Source organism: Physella acuta, unplaced genomic scaffold (assembly GCF_028476545.2).
Source record: "Physella acuta isolate Inbredline_101_S28 unplaced genomic scaffold, ASM2847654v3 ptg001017l, whole genome shotgun sequence".
NCBI classification, from domain to species: domain Eukaryota; kingdom Metazoa; phylum Mollusca; class Gastropoda; family Physidae; genus Physella; species Physella acuta.
The window spans coordinates 319,575-347,464 of NW_026732534.1; the positions used below are offsets into that span (position 1 = coordinate 319,575).

Consider the following 27,890-nt stretch of genomic DNA (forward strand, 5'->3'; position numbering starts at 1 on the left):
CTTATTAACAACAACCGAAACCCAGCACACGAATAAAAATATTTTTAAAGGCGCTGTTTTACACCAAAAAAAAAAGCCACGCCTCTTTTGTCTCTAGTTATGGAAATAAAGTAATGAATAATGACGGCAATACGGATGGAATAATAGATAGGGGGAGCGACGGTGGGAATAATAGCATTGTTTGGACGTGCTGAATACAATGGACTGAATAAGGGTGTGATAATATTAATACAGGTATTGGTGTCTCGTTCGTGTCTGACACTTCAACTAGTGTTGTGTTGTTCATACATTGGCGTGAGTAGGGTTGGTACGGGACTGGGTTTAGGAGAGAATTTTATTAGTTGGATTGTTGGATGCTGTTTGGGATATAGTCGGTGGGTGGTCTTTTAGAGATGCATTGTGTGCAAGATACTTTCGTTTGTAGGACTATTTGATGGTGCATTTTAAACCAGGTATTTTCTTCAGTAGGACTATTTGATGGTACATTTTATATCAGGTATTTCCTTTTGTAGGACTATTTGATTGTAAATTTTATACCAGGTTTTTTCTTAAGTAGGACTATTTGATGGCGCATTTTACACCAGGTATTTTGTTCAGTAGGACTATTTGATGGTGCATTTTATACCAGGTATTTCCTTCAGTACGCGTATGTATATATTTCTGTAAGTAGGACTGGTGTTGTATGTAAACACACAAGAAACTCCGGTAAGTAAAACTGGTGGTGTAAGGATACATACAAGACATTTATGTCAATAGCACTGGCGATGTATGTAGGCCCCCTATACATAGAAATATTTTAAGGCTGTTAGGGTGCAGAGTGTATAACATTTTCATGTGCAGGGCTGTTATATGGTATAACGTACGTTTTACTTGTTGGTCATTTGGTTGATGTATGGGTTACGGGATATTTTCTTTCGACAGGCATAATGGACGATACTTACTAATGATTTTTTTAAAGTTCGAATTGTCAATGTTGTATATTGAAGGAAACGTTGTTTTTTTTTTATCTTTAAAGAACATCTTAACAGTTACATTGATTTCTTACATAGGACTTTAAAAAATAGGGCTTAGTCGTACATTTTAAAAGGTGCAGCAAAAAAAAAAAAAAAAAAAAAAAAAAAAAAAAAAAAACTGGACAGGCATACATTTTAAAATGCAGTTTAGAAATGAGTGAACTAATTAACTCAATACACAGCAACAAACTCATACTTTTTTTTACCATCTGATTAGCGTTGTTCACATGGCGCTGCAATCAGTTATTTATAGGTTCATCAAGTGCTAAACTACCTCCGAGTTGCAGCGGCTATCACGTGTTTCTCTTTATGTTGTTTCTGTTTTTCATCGATATTTAAGAATCATTTTAAAGAAAGCAGCGAGCACTTCGAACGCTTGTAAAGAGAATTTGTTTATTTGTTCATTCATTATATATATATATATATATATATATATATATATATATATATATATATATATATATATATATATATATATATATGCCTATATATACGTATTTATTTATATACTAATTATTTAGTTATTGCCATTATTTCTATTACAATAAAATTACATGTAACAACAAATTATTATTTTTTCTTTCATAGGTTGAAAACTACATTTAAATCGATCAACAAAGAGTAGGAACTTAATTTATTCAAAACAGCACAGCCCATACAGATCAGAATAAAACATTAGCCGTTCGCGGCTTTGGGAAATTTTACTTGCTTCAGGGGCCACAACTGTAGATTATTCCACAAGGGCTGCAACTGTGAAAATCAATTCTCAATGTTAAAACTATCAGAAAGGGGAGCAACTAGTACAGACTTTCTCTAGGGTTGAATAAGAAATAAACAATCCTGCATGAGAAAATGTCAAGAGCTGAAAGTACAAACACGCCAACAGACAAAGAGACCAAACCAAAACATCGGCCATCTCGAACGCCAACCGGTACGTGGTTTTTATATTATGACCTTCGACGTTGTTCTGAATATATATATATATATATATATATATATATATATATATATATATATATATATATATATATATATATATATATATATATATATATATATATATATATATATATATAAATATATGTATATATATATATATATATATATATATATATATATATATATATATATATATATATATATATATATATATATATATATATATATATATATATATATATATATATATATATATATATATATATAACGTTGCGTAATATGATAGAAAGTTAATTAAAATTGCAGTTAAAAATATATGTAATAGAAATTCTACTCTTAATATATATAAAGTTCGGATGGGTTGAACTGCAAAGAGGTATCGCTCCTGCGATTGATCTTAAACGTATGTTGTTTTTGGTAATCAACGATGTATTTTTGCAGTTAAATGTACAAGGGGAAGTAACTAAGTAACCGTGTTGCTTGTTCTAAAATATAATACTCTCCCTTTGAATTATTAACTATTAATATTTTAAATAAGACATACAATATATAATATATAGCCTAGTATAAAATATTTAAAAATAGTATATTGTTTGGTAATAGGCATAAATTAGAAAACTTAAAATACAACGCATTTAGGAATGTAAAAAAAACTATTATATTTATGGGCAGGAATTTTTAAAAAAATAATACATAAGTGTTGATACATTTCAATTCATCTATCGAACTTGGGCCAAATGAAATAAAGTTTCTGTGGCCTAGTAATATGAGGGAATGGTGTGTACCTATTGAACTTACTTTTCCTAACGTGTGTTATGTACACATCAGGGCTGGGTGGACTCATGGACGCTCTACTAACTTGAACTCGAATTCGAACTCGACTTTCGTGTTAGCAATCTAGTGCTCTACCGCTAAGCCACACCGTCCTTAAATCTATATTTCATTAGCCTCGAATGGTCATATCTAAAAACAATCTTGTTGTAGTGAACTACAACTCTAGTTGAAATGTCAAATTTTGAGTGTCTGACATTTGACTTCAGTCTCTATAGGCTAGGTAGTTTATATCTAGGATCTGTGGGGTTGTCACAGAGGAGCGTTTTTTTTTGTTTGTTTGTTTTGCTTAGCAACGTTTATGTAGCAATGTCTTTGGTTGTGGTGTGTTCCGTGATGTATGTCCGAGTGTTGTTCAGGGGGGGGGGGAGGAGTTAGTGTGCTTGTGTCTCGAGATGTATGTCCAAAAAGTTGTTTATGTATAGGGGGTTCTGTGTCATGGGGTTTTTGTCAGGGGGTTTTGTCAGGGGGTTTATTTCCAGGTGATTTTATTCGAGAGCCGGGGTTAGAGATTTTATGTAGATTTTTTTTTTTTACATAACTTTTTCAAAAAGAAATCAATGATAACAAATCATTCAACTTTCGATTTATGGAGAGGGGGTGAACGAGTGTGTGTGTGTGTGTGTATGTGTGTGGGTGGGTGGGTGGTTGTCTAACTTTTTACGACGACGTTTTGATGACCAGATGTGGTATGGGGGAGGGATCTGAACTGGCTAAAATTGCGTGTCGTTTGTTATGGTCTATCCCTGTATATGTAAATGAGCTGTTGAGTGGATGTTTTTGTCGAATCGGTGATCTGGTGAGCAAGGATAGGAGAGTTCAGATGGATGGCTATTTTTCGTTTGTGAACACAAACTACGCACTAGCGCTGAGGAAAAGGTGGGAAGAGGTGGGGACAGGGTTGAAAAATTGCAGTGGTTTTAATACTGTTCAGTAAAAATGTTTAAGACACTTGCGTTATGAATTGTGTTTGGGGAGGGGGGGGGGAGGGATACAGATGGGTGGTTGGTTTGGTTATAATCATGTGTGGAGTGGGGGAGAGAAGGGGTTGTGAACCTACATAACCATAACACCCTAACCACTTCCTAACCATAACACGTTAACGTCTCGGAACCCCAATATCTCAATAACCTTAATACCATAACCATAACACCCTAATCTCCCGAACTCTAACATCTCACTAACTTTAACACCATAACATCTTCCTAATCATAATACCCTAACCTCTCCCTAACCATAACATCCTAATAACCTAATCCAATCCCACATTCCTATCGATAACACTCAAAGAAATCGATCATGGATCATGGATTATAACATCACGGTACCCTATCATGTAAATATCGATTACTTTACCAGATGAACTCACACGTTGAGTGCAGTTAAGCCGCATTGTTTCAAAACCTGAAGTACAAACATTGATAAAACAAGACTAACCCAGCCCTTTTTGTATACAAATTATATTACTGGGCTCCAAATTTGGTCTAAGCTTAAATCAGTTTTGAAGTTTCTACTTTGTCAACCGGCCTTTTATTGCTACAAAAATTAGGAGAAAAGATCTAAAAGTAAATAAATATTAAATCGTAAAACTGAGAGAATTGGTGAATTCGTTTCTGAAGCTGATCCTTACAACTTCACTTCTTTACTAATAAAAACAGCCTAACATAATCATATATATATATATATATATATATATATATATATATATATATATATATATATATATATATATTGATATATATTTGTGTGTACATAATATATACAGTAATTTTATATAATATGCATTTTATTTTGGGTTCAGGACTTTACCCTCACCCTCACCCTAACCCCCCCCCCCCCCTTCAACTATCCCCAGACGTCCTCCCCCCAGTCATTACTCCTGAGACAATTACCCATGTCAGATATCCCCTGGACATTACCTACGCTCAAAAAACTGCGGTAGGATATTACCCTCGGTTTATCAACACCCCCTCCCCCAGTTCAGCTAGAATTAGAGGTAAGTTTAGGACATAGAGATGGGATAGTGATATGCAAGGGCGTCGCTAGGTCGGGTGTCACCCGGTGCGGGACCTCATAATGTCACACGCCCTTTTTTATCAGTAAATTTTGTAGTTGGTGAAACTTCATACACCTAAAATGCCACCCGTCTCTATGTTTATGCGTGTGTACATATACGTATCTAGACAACACGGCAGTAACCGCAGATAAAGCTGAAAATTGAATTATAGCCGCGTCAATCACTTCATTGATTCTTCGATTTTATTTTCTACCACGCTCCCACCCTACTAGTAGCGGCCCGTCTCTCAGAGTCAACATACCACTCTCCGGCCAAGCCATGTGGAACATCATTACAATAACTCATGCCAATATTGGTTTCCCTTTTTTTTTAAAGAAAAATATATCCTCCCCTTCCTTTGCCTTCGTAACCATCCAAACCCTCCCCCCCCCTTCCCCCCGTCTGGAAGTTATATGATCGTTGTATAAATCAATACGCCACACCAAAGGGAAACCACCCTAGTTACTGAACCATCTCGTATTTCGAAATGGGGTTCCACCAACTTCAAGTCAACGATCCCCATATGACGTCCGTATTGACAATACTGTTATTGTTGATGGTACACGAAGTAAAAAAAGAGGACTCGAAATCATTGGCTGTTGTTGAATTGTATTTCTAAAGCTTGTTTTTATTGGCCGATATTGTTCACGTGTTTTTAATCAAGCTTGTCACGCGATATTGGAATACGGCGGTTAATTTCATCAATCAATCGAACGTTCCCCGCTCCGTGGAGCCGTATTTAAAGCCATTACCCCTGTTGATAAGGCCACTAGTTTTTTGAGATTTTCCACGAGTTCGAGTCGGCTTTTAATTCACATTTCGGTTGTTAGAGTTGTTTTTGTTTTTTTTCAACTTGAGTTAGATCACGTGATGAAGATGTGTTTTAATATCTCTTTCATCGAGTCTCAGGACAACGGTTAAATGTGATTCTCGCAAGTTCCTGTTTTTTAGAACTAGTAGGTTATTTAGAGTGTTTTTCAATTGCATTGTTTGTAATGTCCACGATAATAAAAATCGGCTTTCGTATTAGAATAATTTTGCTTGTTTTGAATATAAAACAGATAAAAAAACACAGTTTTAATTTCATAAATTAAAGTTAAAACAAATGTATAAATAATAATATAGGCATGAACAATTTTAAATGTGTTTTTGTTGTAATTTTTACTAGTGATGGCACAAACGTATTGAAAAACGGATATAGAAATATTGTGTAAGAACAAAAAGTCTTTAAAATGTTGTGGTGTTGAAGAAAAAAATAAAAAAATAAAATAAAAACTATCCAATAGTAAATTTGTATCGCATTATCTTGGATTCGATTTAAACTACACTGTCTCCTTAAAAGCTTATAATGTATGGTTAAAAACGATTTAATAAAGAACGTTTTTTTAGGTCTTCCATAATTTTAAGGAAAAAAATGTATTGTTTCCTTTAATGTACCCTCACCTTAAATTTTTAGTTTATTTAACATTTTTGTACATAATTCTCAATATGGGTAAATAGTGTTGTGATGAAATCGAAATAATCTCGTATGGAATTGATTTTATTTTAAAACAACTCAATAACCAGAAGCTACCAAAATCGATTTCTCGAAGAAAGTTGCGCTGAAAAACTAAATCGATACCCAATCAATAAAATTTTAAATTGATGCTATTTTAACCCGTCTTGCGGTACTTTGTTCCCGCAGGCCTGCCTGGAGACGAACCAAAACCACGCAAGAGGAAGAACCGCGAGAAACTGGGGGAGGTGGTCGACTCGCTCCTGGTTCCGGAGCACAAGGCTGCCCGGAGGATCATCCGGAGATCCCAGAAACGGCATCCGGCGGTGGCCACGAAGAACAACATGACGCTGTATGAGAGAATCATCGCTTACAGACAGCTGAAAGAGAAGGGGAGCAACGGTAGCACGGAAAGCGAGGTTAGTTGTAGTTTATACTATTAGATAGAATGGTTTTTTTTGTAGGCTATTTTTTTATCAAAGTTGTCGTGTCGAATAGAAGTAAAATATAAAACCTGAACCTATCCTTCTAGATGTCTTTCTTCTGTATTGATGTTCTCAAATGTAAGACTTTTGTAGTAAAGATTACCATCTAAAAGCTGAAGTATTTAACTATTTAGCCTTTCCGATATATTTAAAAAAAAATATTTCCTTTTTCTTCGTGTACATTTCAACTTGAAGTCTATTGATTTCTGCAGTTTACTTTAAAGTTTAAATCCGAAATACCACCCTTGATTATCAAATGTAGTCATCTGTTAAAATAAATAATAAGTGGAAGGTTTCATTACTTTTTTGTACTGAATGTTCAGTTCCTATTTTCTTCGTATGTTTATAATGGGCAGGGAACTTTTGCTATAGAAATTTTGACCAGTTATAAAATATTTTTAAAGACCGAACTTGGGATTGGAGGGTGCCGAAAAGTTAGAACTTTTTTTAATTCAGAAGAAATTATAGCCAATAAAAGTATTTTTTTTGTAAAGTACATTTTTGTAAATGTTGTCTCTTACTTTAAGTATTAAATTTGATTTTTATTATCACCATTTCAATTAGGTCTCTAAAACTTAAATAGTGATTTAAAATGTTCTAAAAGAATTACTTTCAAAACATCGTGGTGGCCTTCCATATTTGTTTTTTTTGCTTTACTGCTTGGCAAAAAAAAAATGCGCCTGTCCTTTAGGCTATAAACAATCTGCTATCGCCATGGCAATTATGGATTGGACAAGTAAAATAATCTTGCTTGCTTTCATGATCAATATCAATATAACTAACACTTCCAACTTGCTATTCGATCCAATGTCTGATTAACTCCCTGTAAACTTTTGATATTATTTTTCATTTGTACTTTAACCTTGCTGTTTTCTTTTAAAATTCCTTTTAATATTTTCCTTAGTCCATCGAACGTGCATTGAATTTAAAAAAAACTTTATTTTTTTTTAAATCTGTCTTAGCCCTTCATGTGAAACTTTACCACAAATTTTCTGACAAGACCATACAAAACAAGACAACAAAACATGTATATAATATCACGCTGATGCAACTTATAAACATATTAGGTTACAATAGAACCTTAATAATCACCAAAGGGTTATTTGCTAGTTCTACATATCCCTAGCCATTGTCTAAAGGAGCCAACAACAAAACCGTTCCGTTTCAAATGAGTCTTCTTTGTTGATATTTAGCTTAGGATAACTGGACGTTATATAGTATAGATTGATAGCTGTGGAAACAGCATGATTCCTTTTTAGGACAGGGTGGCGGGTTTAAAACAGTGCCATATATATATATATATATATATATATATATATATATATATATATATATATATATATATATATATATATATATATATATATATACATATATATATATATATATATATATACATATATATATATATATATATATACATATATATATATACATATATATACATATATATATATATATATATATATATATATATATATATATATATATATATATATATATATATATATATATATATATATACATATATATATATATATGTATATATATATATATATATATATGTATATATATATATATATATATATATATATATATATATATACATATATATATATATATATATATATATATATTTATTTATATATAGGATTGATGACGTTAAAAACGTTGAAATTGCAAATGACAAGGACATGCTGACTTCTAGAGCTACCATAAAAATCACAACACCCATTTGCCACTCTATTGAGTGCATTCGTCTATTTATTTACGACTACATCAGTCAAACTCTGTTACTGATTTTTTAAATTATAATGTCGTTTTCTAAATGGATGAAATACAGGAAGAAGACTTGGCCTAATCTGGCGTTTAATATTTGAGTGTTACAATCACATTGCTTGCTATTTTATTTAGACGTTTAAAATAGACTCATATTTGATTTTTTTTTTCAAAAATATTCACATATTTTCTAGTTATATTTTAGGTTATTTGTGTAATTAAACGAAAGTGATTAAAAAATTAAATTTAAAAAAAAAATGTTAATTCTTTAACATCAAATAAATACTTTTTAAATATTTAAAACTAGTCCAAACTAATCTAAAACTGATCTATTTTTGAATGTTTGATCAAACAACGAAATTTTTGGGTCACATCATTTCCAAAACAGGCTAACTACAGCAAGAAGTGAAGTGATACGTATAGGCGCTACTTAACTTCTTCTAGTTAGAATGTATGCGTACATAAAATTCGTTTCACTTTTTATATCTACACCTTAGGAAACAACAAACTGTACGAGAGTATCCGTAATTTCAATTGTCAACTTGCGGTTTATATGTTGTAGCCATTTTCATACACACACACACACACACAAACACACACACACACACACACACACACACACGTACACGCACACGCTTGTAGCCATTTTCATACACACACACACGCACACGCACACGCACACGCGCACAAACATACACACACACACACATATATATATATATATATATATATATATATATATATATATATATATATATATACATATATATATATATAAATACTAGTTAGACCAAAAGTGACAGGTACTATACAAAGCCTCAACGCCTATCTGGGGCGCATAAAAACAAGCCTGCACGTCAACCTCAACTAAGTAGGCCATACAAGCGTATAAATAACTAGCTCATACCCGTGCTTCGCCACAAGTAGGCCATACAAGCGTATAAATAAAGCTAAAAACCATTTTGAAAAACCTAAACCTACATAAACCTACGTAAATGCGAATCGACAGTATGGACACCCCAAAGGGTGCTGGACCAATACCACATGCGCCTAAGCAAAACAAAGCCTCAAAGCCCATCAGGGGCGCATAAAAACAAGCCTGCACGTCAACCTCAACTAAGTAGGCCATTCAAGCGTATAAATAAAGCTTAAAGCCATTTTGAAAAACCTAAACCTACATAAACCTACGTAAATAAGAATCAACAGTATTGACACCCCGAAAGCCATTTTGAAAAGCCTAAACCTACGTAAATACGAATCGACAGTATGGACACCCCAAAAGCCATTTTGAAAAGCCTAAACCTACATAAACCTACGTATATACGAATCGACAGTATGGACACCCCCAAAGGGTGCTGGACCAATACCACATGCGCCTAAGCAACATGCCACCTATCTGTTCGAGTATGGCCGAATACCGTTAGTATAAACACGTCTACACTCCGGGCCTGTAGTTAATTATAAACAAGTCTACTAGCCAATATGTTGGCACCACAAGGGCACAACTGGAATGAGGCCGATAAATAATTCTACTTGACCGGAAGGAGAACTATGTCTATATATGTTCAGGTAAACGGAGTGCGGATAGAAAATTGCCTAACAAATGGACGGAAGCTGGCAAAACACACTGGGACTACCACTTGTAGACATTTGGTCCAACCGGAGAGCGACATTCTGGACAATGGCGCTTTATAAAATTCCGCGGACGTTACAGGTAACATACACAAGACCAGTTTCTTCCAGGCATATCTTCGCACCCCCCCCCCCCCCGCCTCCACCGTACGATATGGAATGTATATGGAAGACATACTTTTACCAGCGTCCGACGCCCCACTCCGGTAAATGTAGTCAGCCCCCCCCCCCCGAAAATATCAAGTGCCCTCCAAACGGAGAAAAAAAAGGGCTGATAAGTAGGTCACCAACCAGTTCTACGGCTCAATAAAACCTCCATGAGGCATAGAACGGGTTGGTGACCTACTTACCAGCCCTATAAGCCGGCATGTCCGTCTCTAATGCAAGCCGCCAGGTTGTATCAGTCCTTCCGTCAGTCATCAGTATAGGCACTTTGTCTTCGCAGGCATGGTGGTGGTATTTTATGATGGAGAATGGCGACGGGCTCCCCCCCCCCCTATGGGCGCGGACGCCCGGGAAAGCGTGTTATTTGTCGGCGGTTTACATTACACCACGGGGAAGAGAAGGGTAATCTGGGCTGACCCTTACCTACGTCCCCCATAACTCTAATATCGTCATTTTTAACTCCAGCCTTACCACACGTGCAGCACATCCACCTCAACATCTCCCCACTGACCTTAAGTTCCCAACCTCCAATCTTACAAATCCACTTTCATCGAAATACATTACACACACACACATATATATATATATATATATATATATATATATATATATATATATATATATATTATATATATATATATATATATATATATATATATATATATATATATATATATATATATATATATATATATATATATATATATCGGTATCCTCAGAGTTTACCGCACTGCGTGCTTCGCGGGTGTCGGTAGTAGATATACTGCGCGTGGTTGTCGGTAGCACTTTGGTGCGAATATGTATATTCACAAAAATTAAATTACGGTAAATAAAAATTGAGAGCCGACGCCTTCACGAACCAGCCCGCTTATATTATAGATATGCCTTTATATACATATATGCATATCCGTACTTCGCCACGGTGTGGAAATGGATATTACCTCAGAGTTTACCCGCTGGTACGGGTCCCTGCATTGGGGCAAATATTCCTTCAGACGTGGCTCTCACGAACGTCCGCCAAAACATCTCTCCTCCCCGAAACCAAGGCGTCATTTAAACCGCCGCCGAACAACAAGTTTAACCGGCCGTCCGCGCACAGGGAGAGACTTTCAAAATCTATAGCGATGACGGACTGACACACTACCAGCCCGCTTAAATTATATATATATATATATATATATATATATATATATATATATATATATATATATATATATATATATATATATATATATATATATATATATATATATATATATATATATATATATGCATTGATTATTTATCAGGCTGCCTTATATTTCTACGAATATTATGTCTACCTATGTTTTTATTTATGATTACATATACAAACAATTGTTTTTTTAAGTGTGTGATTGTTTACTGAAATTACGGTTTAATAAATTTAGGATAAAATATGCGTGTTTTCTATAGTCTTAGGAAACGTATTATACTTCCAGGGGTTGGGATTATGAAAGACTTTTTTAGAAAAATATGTATATATATATACAGGTTATCAAAGGTATAAATTATATATTGAATACTAATTGCAGTATTAAAAACGCTTCTGAAATTACCTCTATCTGCTACTATTATCTAATAGTTTTTTTATCGCTCTTTGTAACAATATATTCAGCTTATCACTAACTTTTTTACATGTTGGCTTATTTTATTATTCCATTTTTCAAAGTCATGCATGCATGTACAGCTTCTAAATGTACACCTCATTCCCCCTTTTTACTCAATATTTATGTGCCTTTTAAAATTTTATATTATATATTAATAACTTCTAATTATGTTTTTAACAAATTCACATTGACTGTACAGGTGGGGGAGTGGCAGATACACTTAAACAAAACTTGTGACAAATTATTTATTTTTAAAAAAATTCAAATTGAAATTGAATTTAAAATAAACCGGGAGTGATCTCCCCTAAACTTTCTCGAATATTCTTATATAAAACAACAGGGGATGGGAACTCGGGCTATAGACATGATTTTTAATCAATTTTAAATACTTAAAGTTTTAAAAATAGAATAAAATCTCGTAGACAAAAGAAGTGCACACCAAGTGAACGCCAAATAAAAAGTGCATAATAGTGCGCAATATTATTAGTACTTTAAAAATTTACATTAGTTTTTTGAGAAATCGGAAGTAGCGTAAATTACTACTTCCGGTCAACGGAAATTACTCAAAATTTAACAGAAGGTAGAGAATTAGATCTTTGACTTAAATGTGAAATTTCATTTATCTATCTGAAATAGTACTCAAGTTATAGGCTTTTGAAAAATTCAAAGTAGAAAAAATACCACTTCCGGTTATCGGAAATCGCTCAAAAGTTGATACGGATCTACGATTTTGATAAAATACTTAAATATAAAATTTAATCAACCTAGCTGTAACGGTACTCAAGTTATCGTGTTTACACACAGACAGACACACAGAAAACGGACAGAATTGCAAAGCCCAGTTTTTCTGACTGGATTACGCATAAAACCTCTTAATTTTGATAAATCTGGATTGATAATTTTTGCCCAATTAAAATAAGTCCTCTATACCCCGGATGTAATGAAGGACTGAGGAGTAAAACGGTGAAAACTGTCAAAATTTCATGTTATTTTTGTGCACGATTACAATACTTTCTCTATACTTCGTATATACGAGAAAGTAAAAACAAATCTGAACCGAAAATCTACGGGAAAATAATCTCTAACACCGTTGCTAGAAACATATTTTTTCGTTGTGATGTTTTAGGCCATTGTCGGGTGATTTGATTTTACAGTTAATCGCACTGTCCTTCTGCCCGTGTGAAGTTGAATCAGATGTTAGCGAACCAAAAGTGCAAGGAAAATCCATTGTATAAATCAATTGGTTATTTTAAACGTTTCGCTGCGTTTACAAATTTTAAACAACAAAAAATATTTTTCTCTGCAACACATATATTTAAGTATTTAGTAATTGCAAAAAGACAATTATAAATTATTACAAATCAATTATAATAGTTGCATTACTAAAATGAATAAATGAAACATGTAATAAATTTGTACGAAAATACCACACTGGCCTAGTATTAATTGAAAGAAATGATCGTAAAAGAATATAATTGTTATGGACACATAAAATTACCATACAAACTTATTTTGTTTTGAAAAGAAATTCGGTTTGAAGGGAGCAATATGATTTGTATAAGGGTTATAATAAATTATAGTGTTCAGATACGATTTATTACGGTGTTTTCAAGTGGTAATCAAATAATTCGTGCATCTATTGCGGTTTATACGCCTTTCTCCGTTTCTGTTTGCCTTAAAATTAGATATTTTTAAATGTACTGTAAGTTTTAATTAAAAAAACATTATTTTTTAAAACTGCTTAACACACATTTAAATGAGCAATCATTAAAATTGATTAATTAGCTAAACCTCTTGTTGCAAATCTTTGTTGACTTGTAATTAAAGTTTGTGATTAAGTTTATGGCAAAAATAATATTACCGAATCTAAGTCTCTTAACTTTAATCCTACAAATATTGAGTAAAATATTGCAAAATATAATCGATGCGTAATTGATTTTAAATAACTAGCGTAACTAAATGAAAAGTAATTCAACTTGTAATCACTGACCCTATAGGAGGCCATTGTTTTAACAATACGTTTTGAAATTTTCATCGCGGTTATTTTTCTGCTTCGCCAACAAAATCGATCACCTGATCGATTAATCGAACACCGATCGATCTTCTCACCTTCGATGTTTACCGATCTTGTTCCGACAGGAAGCTTCGGTTGCTATGGGACGCCTGTTGTTTGCTCGTCTTGTTGTGCCGGTGTTGGGTCACGGTTGCTAGCCAGTCATTTTTCTCTTCCTGACTTAGTCGTTCCTAGCATCGATCATCAATATTTCTCAATACTAAATATCAATTCTGCTTTAACTATTTGTAACTTTAACGTCGTGGATGATATATATATATATATATATATATATATATATATATATATATATATATATATATATATATATATATATATATATATATATATATTAATTACATATATATATATATATATATATATATATATATATATATATATATATATATATATATATATATATATATATATATATATATATATCAAACCAAGCTGAACTTATCGAACTATTTAGAATTGATAGCTCAATACTGCAACACCGCCACCTTTCCCACCCATTTCGTGTAACGGAAGTCTGAACTAGAATTACCCTCTCCACAATGACACGCAACGGCTTTCCCGATCCTAATCAAGCCCTTGAGCATTGCATATTGGATGAATGATAAGGGGTAATGACGCACGTTACGACCGTGTATGGCATAGCGTATCCACAATGTCTGAATAGTTGTTGAGCAACAACAGTGAGGGCTCCATGGATACTGAAGTTAAAGTCGAGGATATTATTGTTAAAAAAAAAAACAACAGGCGCGCTTTAAAATGCATGTAGTTTAAAATGTAGAAAAGTTTTTTGTTTAATAAAAAGTTATTTACAAACGAGAACGCTAACAAAACAATATATATTCATACGAGTTGAATGGGGGAAAAAATGATAAAAAATGTATGCCTATATCTTTTTATTTTTTTAAAATACGAGTTTAAGAAGCGATGAACATTCTAAAAATTTTTAGGAAAAATAAGCGTCTATGTCTAATTCCGGTATGTTTTATTTTATTTATTTTACATTTTAAAAGATCCTATGGCGATGTAAAAACACAAAAAAAAATCGATTTTTGTTTGCGTTTAATAAATAATAAAAGAAAATGAAACAAACTGTGCTAGTCATGCTTACATTATAATTACATTTACAACCACGTTGTGTCTGAACGTAGTCATGGGAACAGACATACATATTGAGTTTTTCGAATTTGTATTTAATAGAACCTAATCAATAAAACACATTCTTTAAATATATTTTAAAACATCGATATTATAGAAATTGTATAAAAAAGAAACCAATAAGTTTTCATCACAATTTGCTTTACACGCGATGGTTATGAAATAAGGGGGTCATCCATAAATGAGGTCACTCTTTTTTGAAGATTTTTTACCTCCCTACATCTCCCCTCAGTCACACATCGTCACAAAAAGCCAGACCCCCCGCCCCCCTAAAACGACGTCAGCCTCAAACCCCCCTCAAAATTGCAGTTGAATTTTTCTTAAAATACGATATTTTTCTAAAATCTTTTCTGAACTATGTCAACATAGAGTATTTTAATCAATTTCTATTACAATTTATTAAAACATTTTTCTAAAACGCGAAATAACCGCTAAAATTAATTTTTTTTCAACATTGCATTTTATAATGCAAAAGTGTGACGTCACACCATCTGGACACACCCCTCCCGCTCATCACACACCGTCACATAATTACGGACCCCCCCCCCCCTTCCCCCCTACTAGTGTGACGTCATTTATGGACGACCCCTAAAACAAAACTAAAAGAAAAGAATGGGAAAAAAATCTTTCGAAGATTTTAATTAAAAACTGATATCTAAAATAATATTTAATGAAACAGCGTAATTTTTACAGAAAAAAACACACAACAAAGCAATTGCTTGAGAAGACCATAAAAAAAAAAAGATATTTTTAAAAAATAATGTATAAAGAAACAACTTAAGTGTATAAAAAAGTAAAACAAACTTTACCGGAAATCTAAATGAAAAGAATATATTTAAAAAAAAATATAAATATAAAAAACAACTTAAGATTTCTCCATAAAAAACAAGCCTTCGCGAAAATCTTAATTAAAAACTGTTATTTAAAAAAAACATTTTAATATATAGAAAACAAAACACGTTTTCCAAAGAAAAATAGTGCTTGCGAAAATCATAATTAAAAACTGAAATTTAAAAAAAAAGTATACAAAGAAATTGGGATTGATCAAAAATGGGAAGGACATTTTCACCCACCCTCGCTGTTCCTCGCTATGTGAAGCCCAGTACCAACTTTTCCACAGAGTAACGGCCGCTCGACAGAGGATGAGTTCAAACCCCTTGAGCGGAGCGAGACTGGGTGGGGAAGTGTCGATATTTCCCAATACACCAACGTTAAAGACGAAGAAGAAGAGCGAAGATCGCCGACCCCGCTACCGACACTGACCGATGACGTCAGAGCTATCCGGAAGCAGGTATGCTCGGTGTGACGTAATGTTTACATTGACCTCTAGAGTAGATGTGTTTAGATCTGTAGTTACAAATTTTTGAAACACTGTTTGGCTTGATGAGTAGCCCCCCGCGACACGTAACTATGATGTTGTATTTTTTCTTAAAACTGCATTTCTTCGATATTGTTTTGCTTACTAACTTCCAACCTAATAACCAAAACAGATTACATGCATTTTAAAACAGAATGTCAAAATCGCTAAGAAATAAAATATAATTATTTTAAAAATGTTTTAGTCGTAGCCAAAAGCGTTCGATACATAGCGATCCAAAATACAATCCGTAAAATTGATTTAAAAAACACACTTTTGCTTGCACTAACATCATCTTTTAGCTTTTTCTTAACACATTTCTTCTTGCAATTTGTGTATACTAATTTTAATCCTAACCTAATATTGTTCCCTTCTACCCCAGCCAACACCTTTCCCCACCTGCTTCTACTAACACTAACACTAACCTTACTAAACACATCGTAACAGAGATAATTTGTTAACCATACATACCATCACGTTGTTTTGATACATATAAAAAGGGGACTTCTTTTTTTCAGTGTTTTTATATAGATAAAGAATAGCAATCTGGTTGATATATGTAACTTATACTGATATACGGTTATTTTAAAACCATAAGTGTAGGTAAAAGCCGAGATAAGTCTATTTTTATAAAATGTTTGAAAGCATTGCCACCAATATATTTGGAGACCTTTATTTTTCAGTTGCTAAATGTGTAATGTAGTATTAGCAGTAGAAAAACTAGTACTGGGTATCTCGCAATTAGCGGCCAATATTTCATCTATTTTTAAATATAAACATATATTAGGGGGTAGTGGGAATGAATAAGTCCGCACCTATGTATATGTGAATATAAAGTAAAGAATCCTCTTTAGACCTAGCGATCCATTTGGGAAGATGAAGTAGAGTTGTTATGTTTCTTGACCTCGGCATGTGAAGGGAAGGTGTGGACAGCACTTTGTCCTGCAGCCTTTACTTTCCCTAACACGAGTTAGGTACCCATCAGAGCTGAGTAGACTCAGCGACAAGAACTTATGTGTAAATGAGGGTTGCCTATTTCTGTACTCCCGTTAGTATTTGAATATAGCCGGGAGTCTAGGGTGGGTGGAGGGGGGAATGTGTACCTACGTCTCTGAGTATAAAGGTCTCCAAAAATAGCTATGTGTATAGATGCTGGTTCTAGCAACATCCTGTCCCCCCTCTCAACAGAACTCAGGCATGCAGCGAGTAGACAAGCGCAAAAACAGCACCAGACGTCGCTTGACATCACGGGATTCGAACCCAATACCAGACGTTAGTCAGCATGAGGAGTGTGGTAACGATGTGTCGTCGATAGCTGCAGGGGCGGCGGCGGATGGGGAATCAAGTGATAATGATAGTAAAATTGAGGTTGTAGATGTGTTTTCTTGTAACGAAAACAGAGTCACATCTTCAGATAATTTAGAAAAAGATGAGTGTAATACAAGTAGTGAAGAAGAGGGTTCTGATTTGATTTCAATCAATGATAAAGAATCGGCTTCATTTCATAAAAATAAAAACGATATTTCTGTTGTCGATTGTAAGATTCAAATGGTTGATTCTATTGAGACTGTGGTTCCGACCCTTCACATAGATTCTAGCTGTGCATACGACGATTGCGAAGCTAGCTGTTCACACACAAATTGCGATGCTGGTTCTTCACAAGACAATAATGAAATGAAATTTAAAGAAATAAAAAACCAGCACGATGTTAATATAGATATCAAACACGTGCCGGGTTCTACAGAGGAAAGTAGAGAATACCAATCTGACGAAGAACCAGAATGTAAATCATCGACTAATCCTAACGATGACGATAATCTCACGACGGTTAGGCAATCAAAACAAACTAAAAAGGAAATAAACGAAAGCGAAGATAACGAAGATAAAGCAAAAATTGAAAGACTGTCCACAATGAACTGTGAAACTGGTGGACACAGAAAGCTGACACTATCCCTCTCAGACACCCAGATCGAAACTAATTTATCAAAACGATTTCCATTTCTCTCCGAACAACGCTCTGAGTCTGTTGAATCTACAGAAGCCAACGATACTTTACCCGAATCTCCAATCCTTCGAGTCGGCACGCTAAACCCCGCTTACTCCAAGTTTCCGGAAATTATCGATGTAAGCCGGAAACACCGGAAGTACGTCTGTTTGGTTCGCTCCAACTCCGAAGGCAACTGGGACCCTCTGGAGATGGGCGACGAAGAAGAAGGCTCGGATCTAATAGGCCACGACTTGTCCTCGTCAGTTAACGTGCCAGGACGAGGAAGTACGAGATCTCGAAGAGGGAGTTTTCAAATGCATAATTTAGGTTGGGATAGGCAAAGGAGAGGGACTAAGATGGACCAGTTCGGAGAAAGCAATTGGAGGTCTGCTTTGGAGCTTGACCTCGCCCAGAAGGTCATTCTAAGGAGGCGTGTCCTGGAGTCTATGACGTCAGAAGAGAAAGATGAAAACAAGAACGATTAAAATTAATATTACTAAATGATTACAAAATCCGAACGTGATTAAGTTATTTAAATTAAAATAATGTTTTAATTTGCATTTTTATTTGGTATAAAAATTACAACGTGTTTATTGCCTTCACTCTCTAAATTGTTACAACATGTTTTGGCTTGAATCAATGTTGTTATTTTTAACTACACGAAAATACATTTACAAAAATACTTAGAACCGATATGTTGTCAAGACATTGACAGAAAATCGATCTAATGTAACGAATTGTTTGAATAATTGATTTAGAAAATTACATCTTTTTTGTTCACGGAGAAGGTATTACTTCAAACAGAATATATTAAGTACAAGAAAACGTTTTCTTTTGTATGAATTAATTATTTACAATTCTTGTCATATGTATGGTTTTATAAAAGCAAACTTATTTTACATTACAGAACTTTTTTTTTGTTGTAAATTGCCCATTCTTTGTCATTGAGAAAGTGGGTTATAAAAAACGCAGGCAATGCTACATTGCCGCAGATATAAATGTGAACGCTTTGTTTGTTGACATTTTATGTATTAAAAAAAACAATGCAACTACAACATATGACTGGAACCAGTTATTGATATTATAGGTTGTAGAAAGATGAAATTCGGGTTTTAAAATGTGCGCATATTAATGTTTTTACTTTCATTTTAGTTGACAACGTTTTCATAACTTATTACCAAGATATATAAAGTAATGCATCAAAATTATTGTATTAAAGGTGTTTTATTAATTACCTCGATTATTTTAACAATTAACACAAATGACAAAATTGTAAAACAAATTACATAATCTTTAAAACCCAGGGTAATTATTTAGATCAAAACGGTTCAGCAGTATCTTTACATATGGGTTTTTTTTTTTTCGCCACCGTCAAACTCACATAAAAACAAAACTTAAATTTTGTTTTTTGATCGGAAACTTGCTGTTTAATATACACTAAAAGACAAGTTTTACTTCATTGTGTTATTTGATTATATATTTTAAGATATACAATTTTAAAATGTATAGGCTTACTCTTTACTGAATACGCTTGTGTAAACACATATTGATTCTATTAACAAATGTAGTTTTCAAATTTCCTAATCGGTAAACTATTTTTTAAAAATAGCAAACTGATTAACTCACATTTCTCACGACATTTTTACAATCACGCGTTTAACTCTCACATTATATTATCAGTCCACTGTCTATCTAAAATTATTGCGCGTGTTCATTATGAGGTTCGCACAGTTTTTTTTTAATTTCTTATCCAGATCATAACGCAGCTAGGTGGGGGCTATGGGACTGCAGAGGGGGGGGGGGCGTGGTCCATCCCAGGAGGCAAACATTTTTAACAATATTGTGTAGTATTTACACCCACCCACACCCACCCATATATATATATATATATATATATATATATATATATATATATATATATATATATATATATATATATATATATACATATATATATACATATATATATATATATATATATATATATATATATATATATATATATATATATTTAAAGTAAAGCATGAACCTGTAAAGCTTAGCTTCTGGTTAAATCTTTAATTATGCTATATAGATGTGTTTATACCATAAACTTTTTACTGTGTTATTTCTGCGTCTATCTAAATCGTAATTAAATCACAATTATAATTGCCAGTTCAAGTCATCTGTGGTTTTCTCAAATGGACATTCGTCATAGGGATAATATATGGAGAGATCTGCTTATTGAAGGGTTAAAGGTGGCTTCGTTCAATACAATAGATATATTCTGTTGAGTTCAGATTAAAATTTACTCTATAAACACACTACCATATATGTTCTTGTAAGTGCTATCCAACTCAGCAGAACTTTAATTAGAAACAATGCCTGCTTGAAAATAACAACTTTACGGGCTAAACCTGGTTCTATTTTTTTTGGACTTTTGTCTTGTGTCTATGTTTCAGCTTTGCTTTTGCATAATTTTTTTACTAAAATTCTATAATTTTATTTCTAAAACTATTTGCCTTAATTAAAATACATTTTACAATTTTTAAATTATGTTTGTATAGCCGCTTATTATGGTTGTAATTTACTTGCTTTATAATAAATTTACTCGCAATTAAACCAAATTTAGCACTTCTGTTGTGTGTTTGCAAATGTGAATATTTTGTATATCGTTGAACCACCAGGACACCTCAATTTATTACTACAAACACAATTGACAACATTCGCAAGTAATGCAATTAAGTTAATATAAAAGTAATTAAGTTTTATCTAAAATAGGATTTGTTATTATAGAAACTTATTAAATAAAAACAATAAAATAAAATATACATAAATTGATAACGATTGCATTTATACATTTAAAAATAATCATTCGATTATCAAAATCTGGTGCCTCATTAAAAAAATAATATTTTTCGATGGCTACATCTTACTTATTAGAACATCAACATTCTTTTTCCACGTTTGTTTATCTAGTTATTTTTTTTTATTATAACATTTATTTTTGTAGCTGAATATCCACCCTTGATTTGACGCCCTGTACGACCGATTTATCTCCCCTAGTCCGGTCTGTTATCTGAAACAGGACAGTGCATAAAAAAATAATTACAATTTTTTTGTAAATTTACGAGTGTGCAGGAGGAATTGAGCCAAAAATGTTTTCAGTAAAATGAACAAAAGCCAATATTTCAAAATGATTAATATAAACCCACACTATTTTTTTTTTATTTTCTACTTTCTTTACCTAAATGTTAATTTGGTAGTTTTTTGGTTATTGTTAATCTAGTCCTTGTACCAAACACTTACAATATTATTATTTTTTTAAAAGCTTAAGTTTATTTTAATTATAATATTTATAAATCGGTCATAATAATATTTTTATTTCTAATTTTACTAAACTGTGTTTTGTTTTGTTTGACCTTAATTTTTAAGATGGTAATAAATATTTTAATAAATACAATAAATGAATTAAAAAATTACTTTAGTAAAGGCAACATATAATAAACTAATATCGTCAATGATATTAAACTGTATAATCTAGCTATAAACCTGCATACGTAATAACTATTTGCTTGTTATATGGATAACATGAACGATATAACAAAAAAATTAAAACGAATATTCTAATACAAATATATCGACTATTGGTGCACTTGCTTAATTAAAAATTGATTAATATCGATCAATGCGGCGGGTCGATGGTCGCATAGCTGCTCACAGGATCAACATACTTTGTAGGTAGTAAAGATTGCCGATCAAAGAGATCGAACCTTTGTTACGTCGGGATCAATGGAGCGTGACCAGTTTGACACCGTCATAGGAGTTTCATTCATGCCTGCATCTCTTTTTTTTATTTATCAGAGGAAGGTTTCTTTAACATTCATTTAACAGTATCATAAAATAAAAGACAGTTCATTCCACGGATCACACGTGTACACAGACAAAGACACACACACACACAGACACGGATACATACATGCACACACATACTTATATATATATATATATATATATATATATATATATATATATATATATATATATATATATATACGTATAGTACATTAGCACAAATGACAGCTGTGCTCAGCATACATTGAGAACGTCAGGCAGCTTATAACTGAAAGTAAAATTGATATCTTTTGTTTTGATTTTGTATTTTCTTGTTTTATATGTTTGTTTTTGCTGTTGGTGAAATCTTGTTTGTTCGTCTAGAAATTGGAAGTAAATCTCTTTTACCTTTTATCTTCTCTATTTAAACCTTAACCAAGATATGTTTTTGTAAGTCATCTATAATTTTTGAAAGTATATAAAATATATAAGAATCGATATGTTATATTGAGACATATAGTCATTATAAAAATAAGTTTTTTTTTTAATCAGGTCATCATTATTTTAACATGCGGTCAAGACAATGAACACGCACTTTAAAATAGGATTCCAATGATTGATTTATAAAATAATTAAACATTGCGATTATTAGCTACACTTTTTATAATTATCGTCACATTTTATATTTTATATCCTATACATCATACCTCTTTTTCTATAAAGGAACCGTACTACTTTTAGTTACTTAATATATTATTTTTGCCTAATCTCTAGACACTTTTATTAAATAATGAGCTTTAAAACATTTACCATAAAAGCAATCGCTCTATCACACTTAATACAAGATAAATTCGTTCAATATATTAAACATTCTGTTACCTTATTGTCGGATAATAGAAAAAAAACAATTTTTAAAATCAGCATGTGGTTAATTATCATTCCTTTGATTGCGGATTACATTCCAAATGAAAACACGACAGATTTTGGAATTTGATTTTTCCAGAGTTGATGGTCTCTCAAGATTTTTTTTCCATGGAATTAGCTAAATGTGAATATTGTGTATATGGCTTAGCAAAAAAAAAATTTTAATTTCGAAAATTGTTTATCCAAATATCCAAATTTTGATTGCATGCTATCCAAATGTATTTGCATCATATGGCTAGGTATTATTTGTTATTATAAGTTCCTTTGAGTTATATCCTTATTTAATCAAATTAAGTTTTCAAAAGGTACCCCGCTCACAATTTCAAGCAATTTATTTTTCTCTCTTAGAATGGCTCGGATCCAAAGCTGACAGCACGGGATGTTCACGTCCAGCTTGATGACGATAAGCTACAGGTGAGTGTCTGTACGTTGGTGTTTTGTACCTCAACACTAGATAGATCTGTAGTAGTTACAAAGAGGTGTCATAGGATTAACATTAACTAAGATTGCTGGCGACCATGGGTCTATTCTCTTGACGCTTACCTCTTGGGCAACTACTACCTAGTACATTGTAGGTTGAACGATGTGGCCGGGAGTTAAAGCATATCAAAGTCTCATGCTCGGGCAGATGAGGCTTGTTAGCTGGGGGCAGCCACTCTTCTAGAAGAGACAACTCCAAAATTAAACACCTGCTGCCTTGTAGTTTGTTCTTGGTTGGACAAAGGCTATGGAAGCAAATCTAAAAAGAAAAGCAGGCTAAAATAGGAGACAATGGCCTCAATGGCGCATAACCAGTTGACACGTATGCTTAATTGTGTTGGAGGCGTTGTCGAGTCGGCAAATTAGCTCAAGGGGGATCCCTACCAACACTAAAATTAAGAACCAAGTAGAAAAAGAAAATCTCATGTTAGGATCCAAGGCTTGAGTTCGTAGATCATGGGTCTCCAAACTACGGCCCGCGGGCCGAATGCGGCCCGCGAGGTTCTCTCATCCGGCCCGCAGAGATCTTTTTGTCCACGAAAAAAAACCGTTTGTTGGTGATGGCTGAGGAACTTTGCCCAGAAAAATCAAAGACATGCCTGGAAGAAACTGGCCCCCGAACTGAAATTCTATAGTTAATGCGGCCCTCGGACTGAAAAGTTTGGAGACCCCTGTCGTAGATCGTCCTTGAGTTTACTCAGCTCAAATGGGTCGCTGACTCACTTTAAGGAAATTAAAAATACCCGAGCATAGCGCTGCAGTACTGACCATACTATCATAAGTCGAGGGTACAGAAACAGGTAGAGGCGTAGCGACCCTTCCCGGCGCCCGGGGACAAACTTTCGATTTGCACCCCCCCCCCCCCCCCTCAAGCTATTGATTTGCACCCCCCCCTTAAACTTTCGATTTGCGTCGTCCCCCCCTCAGGATTTCGATTTACACCCCCCCTCAAACTTTCGATTTGCACCCACACCTCAAGCTTTCAATTTATTTTTCCAACCCAATTTGGCGCCCCCTAAGGTCGGCGCACGGGGACATACGCCCCCCGCCCCGCCCCCCTTCGCTACGCCTCTGGAAACAGGTGAATTCAACCTTTCGGACCTTACGTCAATCTCTCAAAAGAAGTCATATTTACTTCATTTCGACATCGTAGTTATAAATTATACACTTATAATTCTCTTTGTTTCTTGTGTACAGAAGAAGGAGCCTCTGCCACCAGTCCGCAGTGCCACACCCCCAAAGAAAAAGTCGCCCTCGCCGACCAGAGAAAGATCCAATAGCCACAACTCGGACCTCAACCGACACTCGGTCCTTCCACCAATCACAGACTCGCGCCAAGAAAAGCGGCACTACTCCGATAAACAGGAAGTGAAGCACACTTCTGAGAAGGAGCATTACGCTGTGGACAACAGACGCAATGAAACAGCGGTCATCACTGCTACTGCCGCTGTTGCTCGAAGCGACAAGGTCGTTGAGAATACACACGTAGAAGAGAAAGTCCACAAAGTAGAGAAAAATAAGGCCGATAAAAGAGATGACGTTACGAATAGCGAGAAAACGATACATAAAGTAGATAGAGATGAGAGAAGCCATTCCAATAGTAAAGATGTAAAATCCGAGAAATACTACGAAGAAAAGAGAATAAATGACGATGATGTAAAGCGTGTAAACAAAGAAACGCATAATGAGAAGTATGATGTCAGAAGCAATCACGAGGAAAAGAAAAGTATAACAAACAAAGAAAATTATGTTGAGAGAAATGACGTCAAGAACAATCGTGAAGATAAGAGAACCGATGTGTATGTTACAAACGAGACCATAATTGATGTAAGTAAAACAGAATCAAAGAAAGAAAAAGTAAAAGATGACAGGAGATCTGACAGTAGATCCAACATACGAGAGGTCGAGAAAAAGAAAGAAATATTAAAAGACGAAAGAAGATCGGATAGTAGAAGTAAAGTACGTGAAGTCGATCGGAGAGATAGTCGTGAGATAGTTGCTGAGGTAAGAAGTCGGGAACGGGACGTGGAACGCAGGGATAGCAGAGAGGACGTCAGAGAGAGTCGAAGTCACGTCAGAGATAGTCGAAGTCACGTCCGTGACGTTGAGAGAACAGAGAAGAGCCGTGATACAGATAGTAGAGATAGGAAACGTGACGATAAACGGGAGTACAAAGAAGAAGTTGTGAAGAGCAGCAGTCACGTTCGTAAGGAGGAAAGAAGAAACAGTAGAGAGAAGGATTTTGTGGAAGTAGCTGTAGACAAAGTCAAGAGGTCACACAGGGATGACACCCCGGACAGATCACCACCAAGAAAGCAAACACCCAGGCGATCACCAACACCCGAGAAAAGGCGAACACCACAAAGACGATCGCCTACACCAGAGAAAAGGCGAACACCACAAAGACGATCGCCTACACCTGAGAGAAAGCGAACACCTCCAAGACGGTCTCCGACTCCGGAGAAAAGACGGAAATCCCCGCGGCGGTCCCCGACACCGCAGAGAAAGAGAACACCCCAAAGACGATCTCCTACACCAGAAAAAAGGCGAACCCCCCAAAGAAGATCACCAACACCAGAAAGAAGGAGGACACCAAAAAGATCACCAACACCTGAGAAAAAGCGAACACCTCAAAGAAGATCCCCAACACCAGAAAGAAAACGAACACCACCTAGAAGATCCCCAACACCCCAAAAGAGACGAACCCCTCCTAGACGATCACCTTCCCCTCAAAGAAGATCAGCCACCCCGCAAAAAAGACAATCACCAGACAGGAAAAGAACGCCCCCGAAAAGGTCACCCTCACCTCGCGAAAAAACCCCACCTCCGAAAAAATACCCACCTTTACCACAGATCCCTTCGCAGAAATCAACCGAAAAACCAAGAAAAAAATCTCTCTCCCCCGAACCGCAAAAATCCGATCGACAGAAACCGCAAAGACGTAGCCCTGAGCCAGATAGATCCCTATCTCCCCCACCAAGAAAACAAGCAACACCGCCTAAACATGAAACACCACGAGATTCAGTTCCACAAAAAGCTAAAAACCGCCCAGATGAACCTATCATCGAAAAAGCCGCAGCAGCTGCCGCTAAAGCAAGCCTACCCGATAAACCTAACAAACCGAAACCGGAAGATAAAAAAGCTCAACCGGCGCGCCAAAGTCCGGCACGCCAAACGTCATTGGATGACGAAATCAAGCGGTTAGATGAAATGTTGGATCGGGATCTAAACGACATTATCCAATCAGTTAGCAAAAAACCAGAAAAAGGAAAAGAAAAAAATGAAGACGATAAATTAAAAGACAAAATTTTAGATCCAGGGTTTCAAGCGGAAATGGACAAGTATTTTCGTGACATTTAAAATTGGCGCACAAATTGTTTTGATCATGTATTATCTAAGACACTGTGTAGTAGTTTTGATAAGGAGGATAACATTTTTTATACCTAACTTATTGTAACCATGTTAATCATTGAATACATTTTATCAATAATATTTTATATACAAAGGATATACTGCTAAAAACAAAAATAATCTAAACCAGATTAAGTTTTAACATACAATATATTTATCTTTTCTTTTGGTTGCAATTAGATTGTAAGTGATAATTATGCAAAGTGGACTGTTTTGAACATGCTGTATAGAGAAGTGATGCCTGAAACAAAATGTTTACTTGGTCTGCATTAGTTCGCTTGAGTATTAATAAACATCATGTTAATGTTTATGTAAACTTTTACATGCCAAATTTTATTATATTAAACAATCAAATGTTATTTTATAAAAAAAAATATTCTTATAGGGTTTTTTATTTAACACAATCGCCAAAATTTCTGATTTTTTTTTTTTTACAAATTAAAAAAATGTCATCTATTCGCCTAAAACTAAGAATAAGGTGAATATAACAACATATACGATTTTTAAATAAAATATTAATTTAATAACTTATATAATATTTGATTTGTGTACATCTAAAAAAATATTTTTTGAGTCAGAAAAAATACCATCCGTTTAGATGATACTCGATCCTACCAATTTTAGAAATAGCAATCTTCAGTCCAATCCGGGTATTTACAGGACTGC

The 27,890-nt window shown here is 34.2% G+C and overlaps 1 protein-coding gene across 3 annotated transcripts; it reads left to right on the forward strand.

The window, feature by feature from the left end:
* Positions 1–1,635: 1,635 nt before the first annotated feature.
* LOC131954650 (serine/arginine repetitive matrix protein 1-like) lies at positions 1,636–27,595 on the forward strand. 3 transcript variants are annotated; one of them, XM_059318433.1, is made up of 5 exons: positions 1,636–1,944; positions 6,524–6,753; positions 16,373–16,543; positions 23,682–23,747; positions 25,011–27,595. In XM_059318433.1, the coding sequence occupies exons 1-5, from the start codon at positions 1,866–1,868 to the stop codon at positions 27,171–27,173; spliced, it is 2,709 nt and encodes a 902-aa protein (XP_059174416.1). In that variant the 5' UTR covers positions 1,636–1,865; the 3' UTR covers positions 27,174–27,595. The 3 variants fall into 3 exon arrangements, with proteins under 3 accessions (XP_059174416.1, XP_059174417.1, XP_059174418.1); XM_059318435.1 differs by lacking the exon at positions 1,636–1,944 and adding an exon at positions 5,525–5,795; XM_059318434.1 differs by lacking the exon at positions 16,373–16,543 and having other exon boundaries at positions 1,637–1,944.
* The last annotated feature ends 295 nt before the right edge of the window (positions 27,596–27,890 follow it).

Bases quoted from the DNA above. Each gene is read 5' to 3' on its own strand.
- LOC131954650 (XM_059318433.1), top strand. From the start codon at position 1,866: ATGTCAAGAGCTGAAAGTACAAACACGCCAACAGACAAAGAGACCAAA. The intron at 6,754-16,372 runs GTTAGTTGTAGT...ACTTTTCCACAG, and splicing joins ACGGTAGCACGGAAAGCGAG to AGTAACGGCCGCTCGACAGA. The intron at 23,748-25,010 runs GTGAGTGTCTGT...TCTTGTGTACAG, and splicing joins TTGATGACGATAAGCTACAG to AAGAAGGAGCCTCTGCCACC.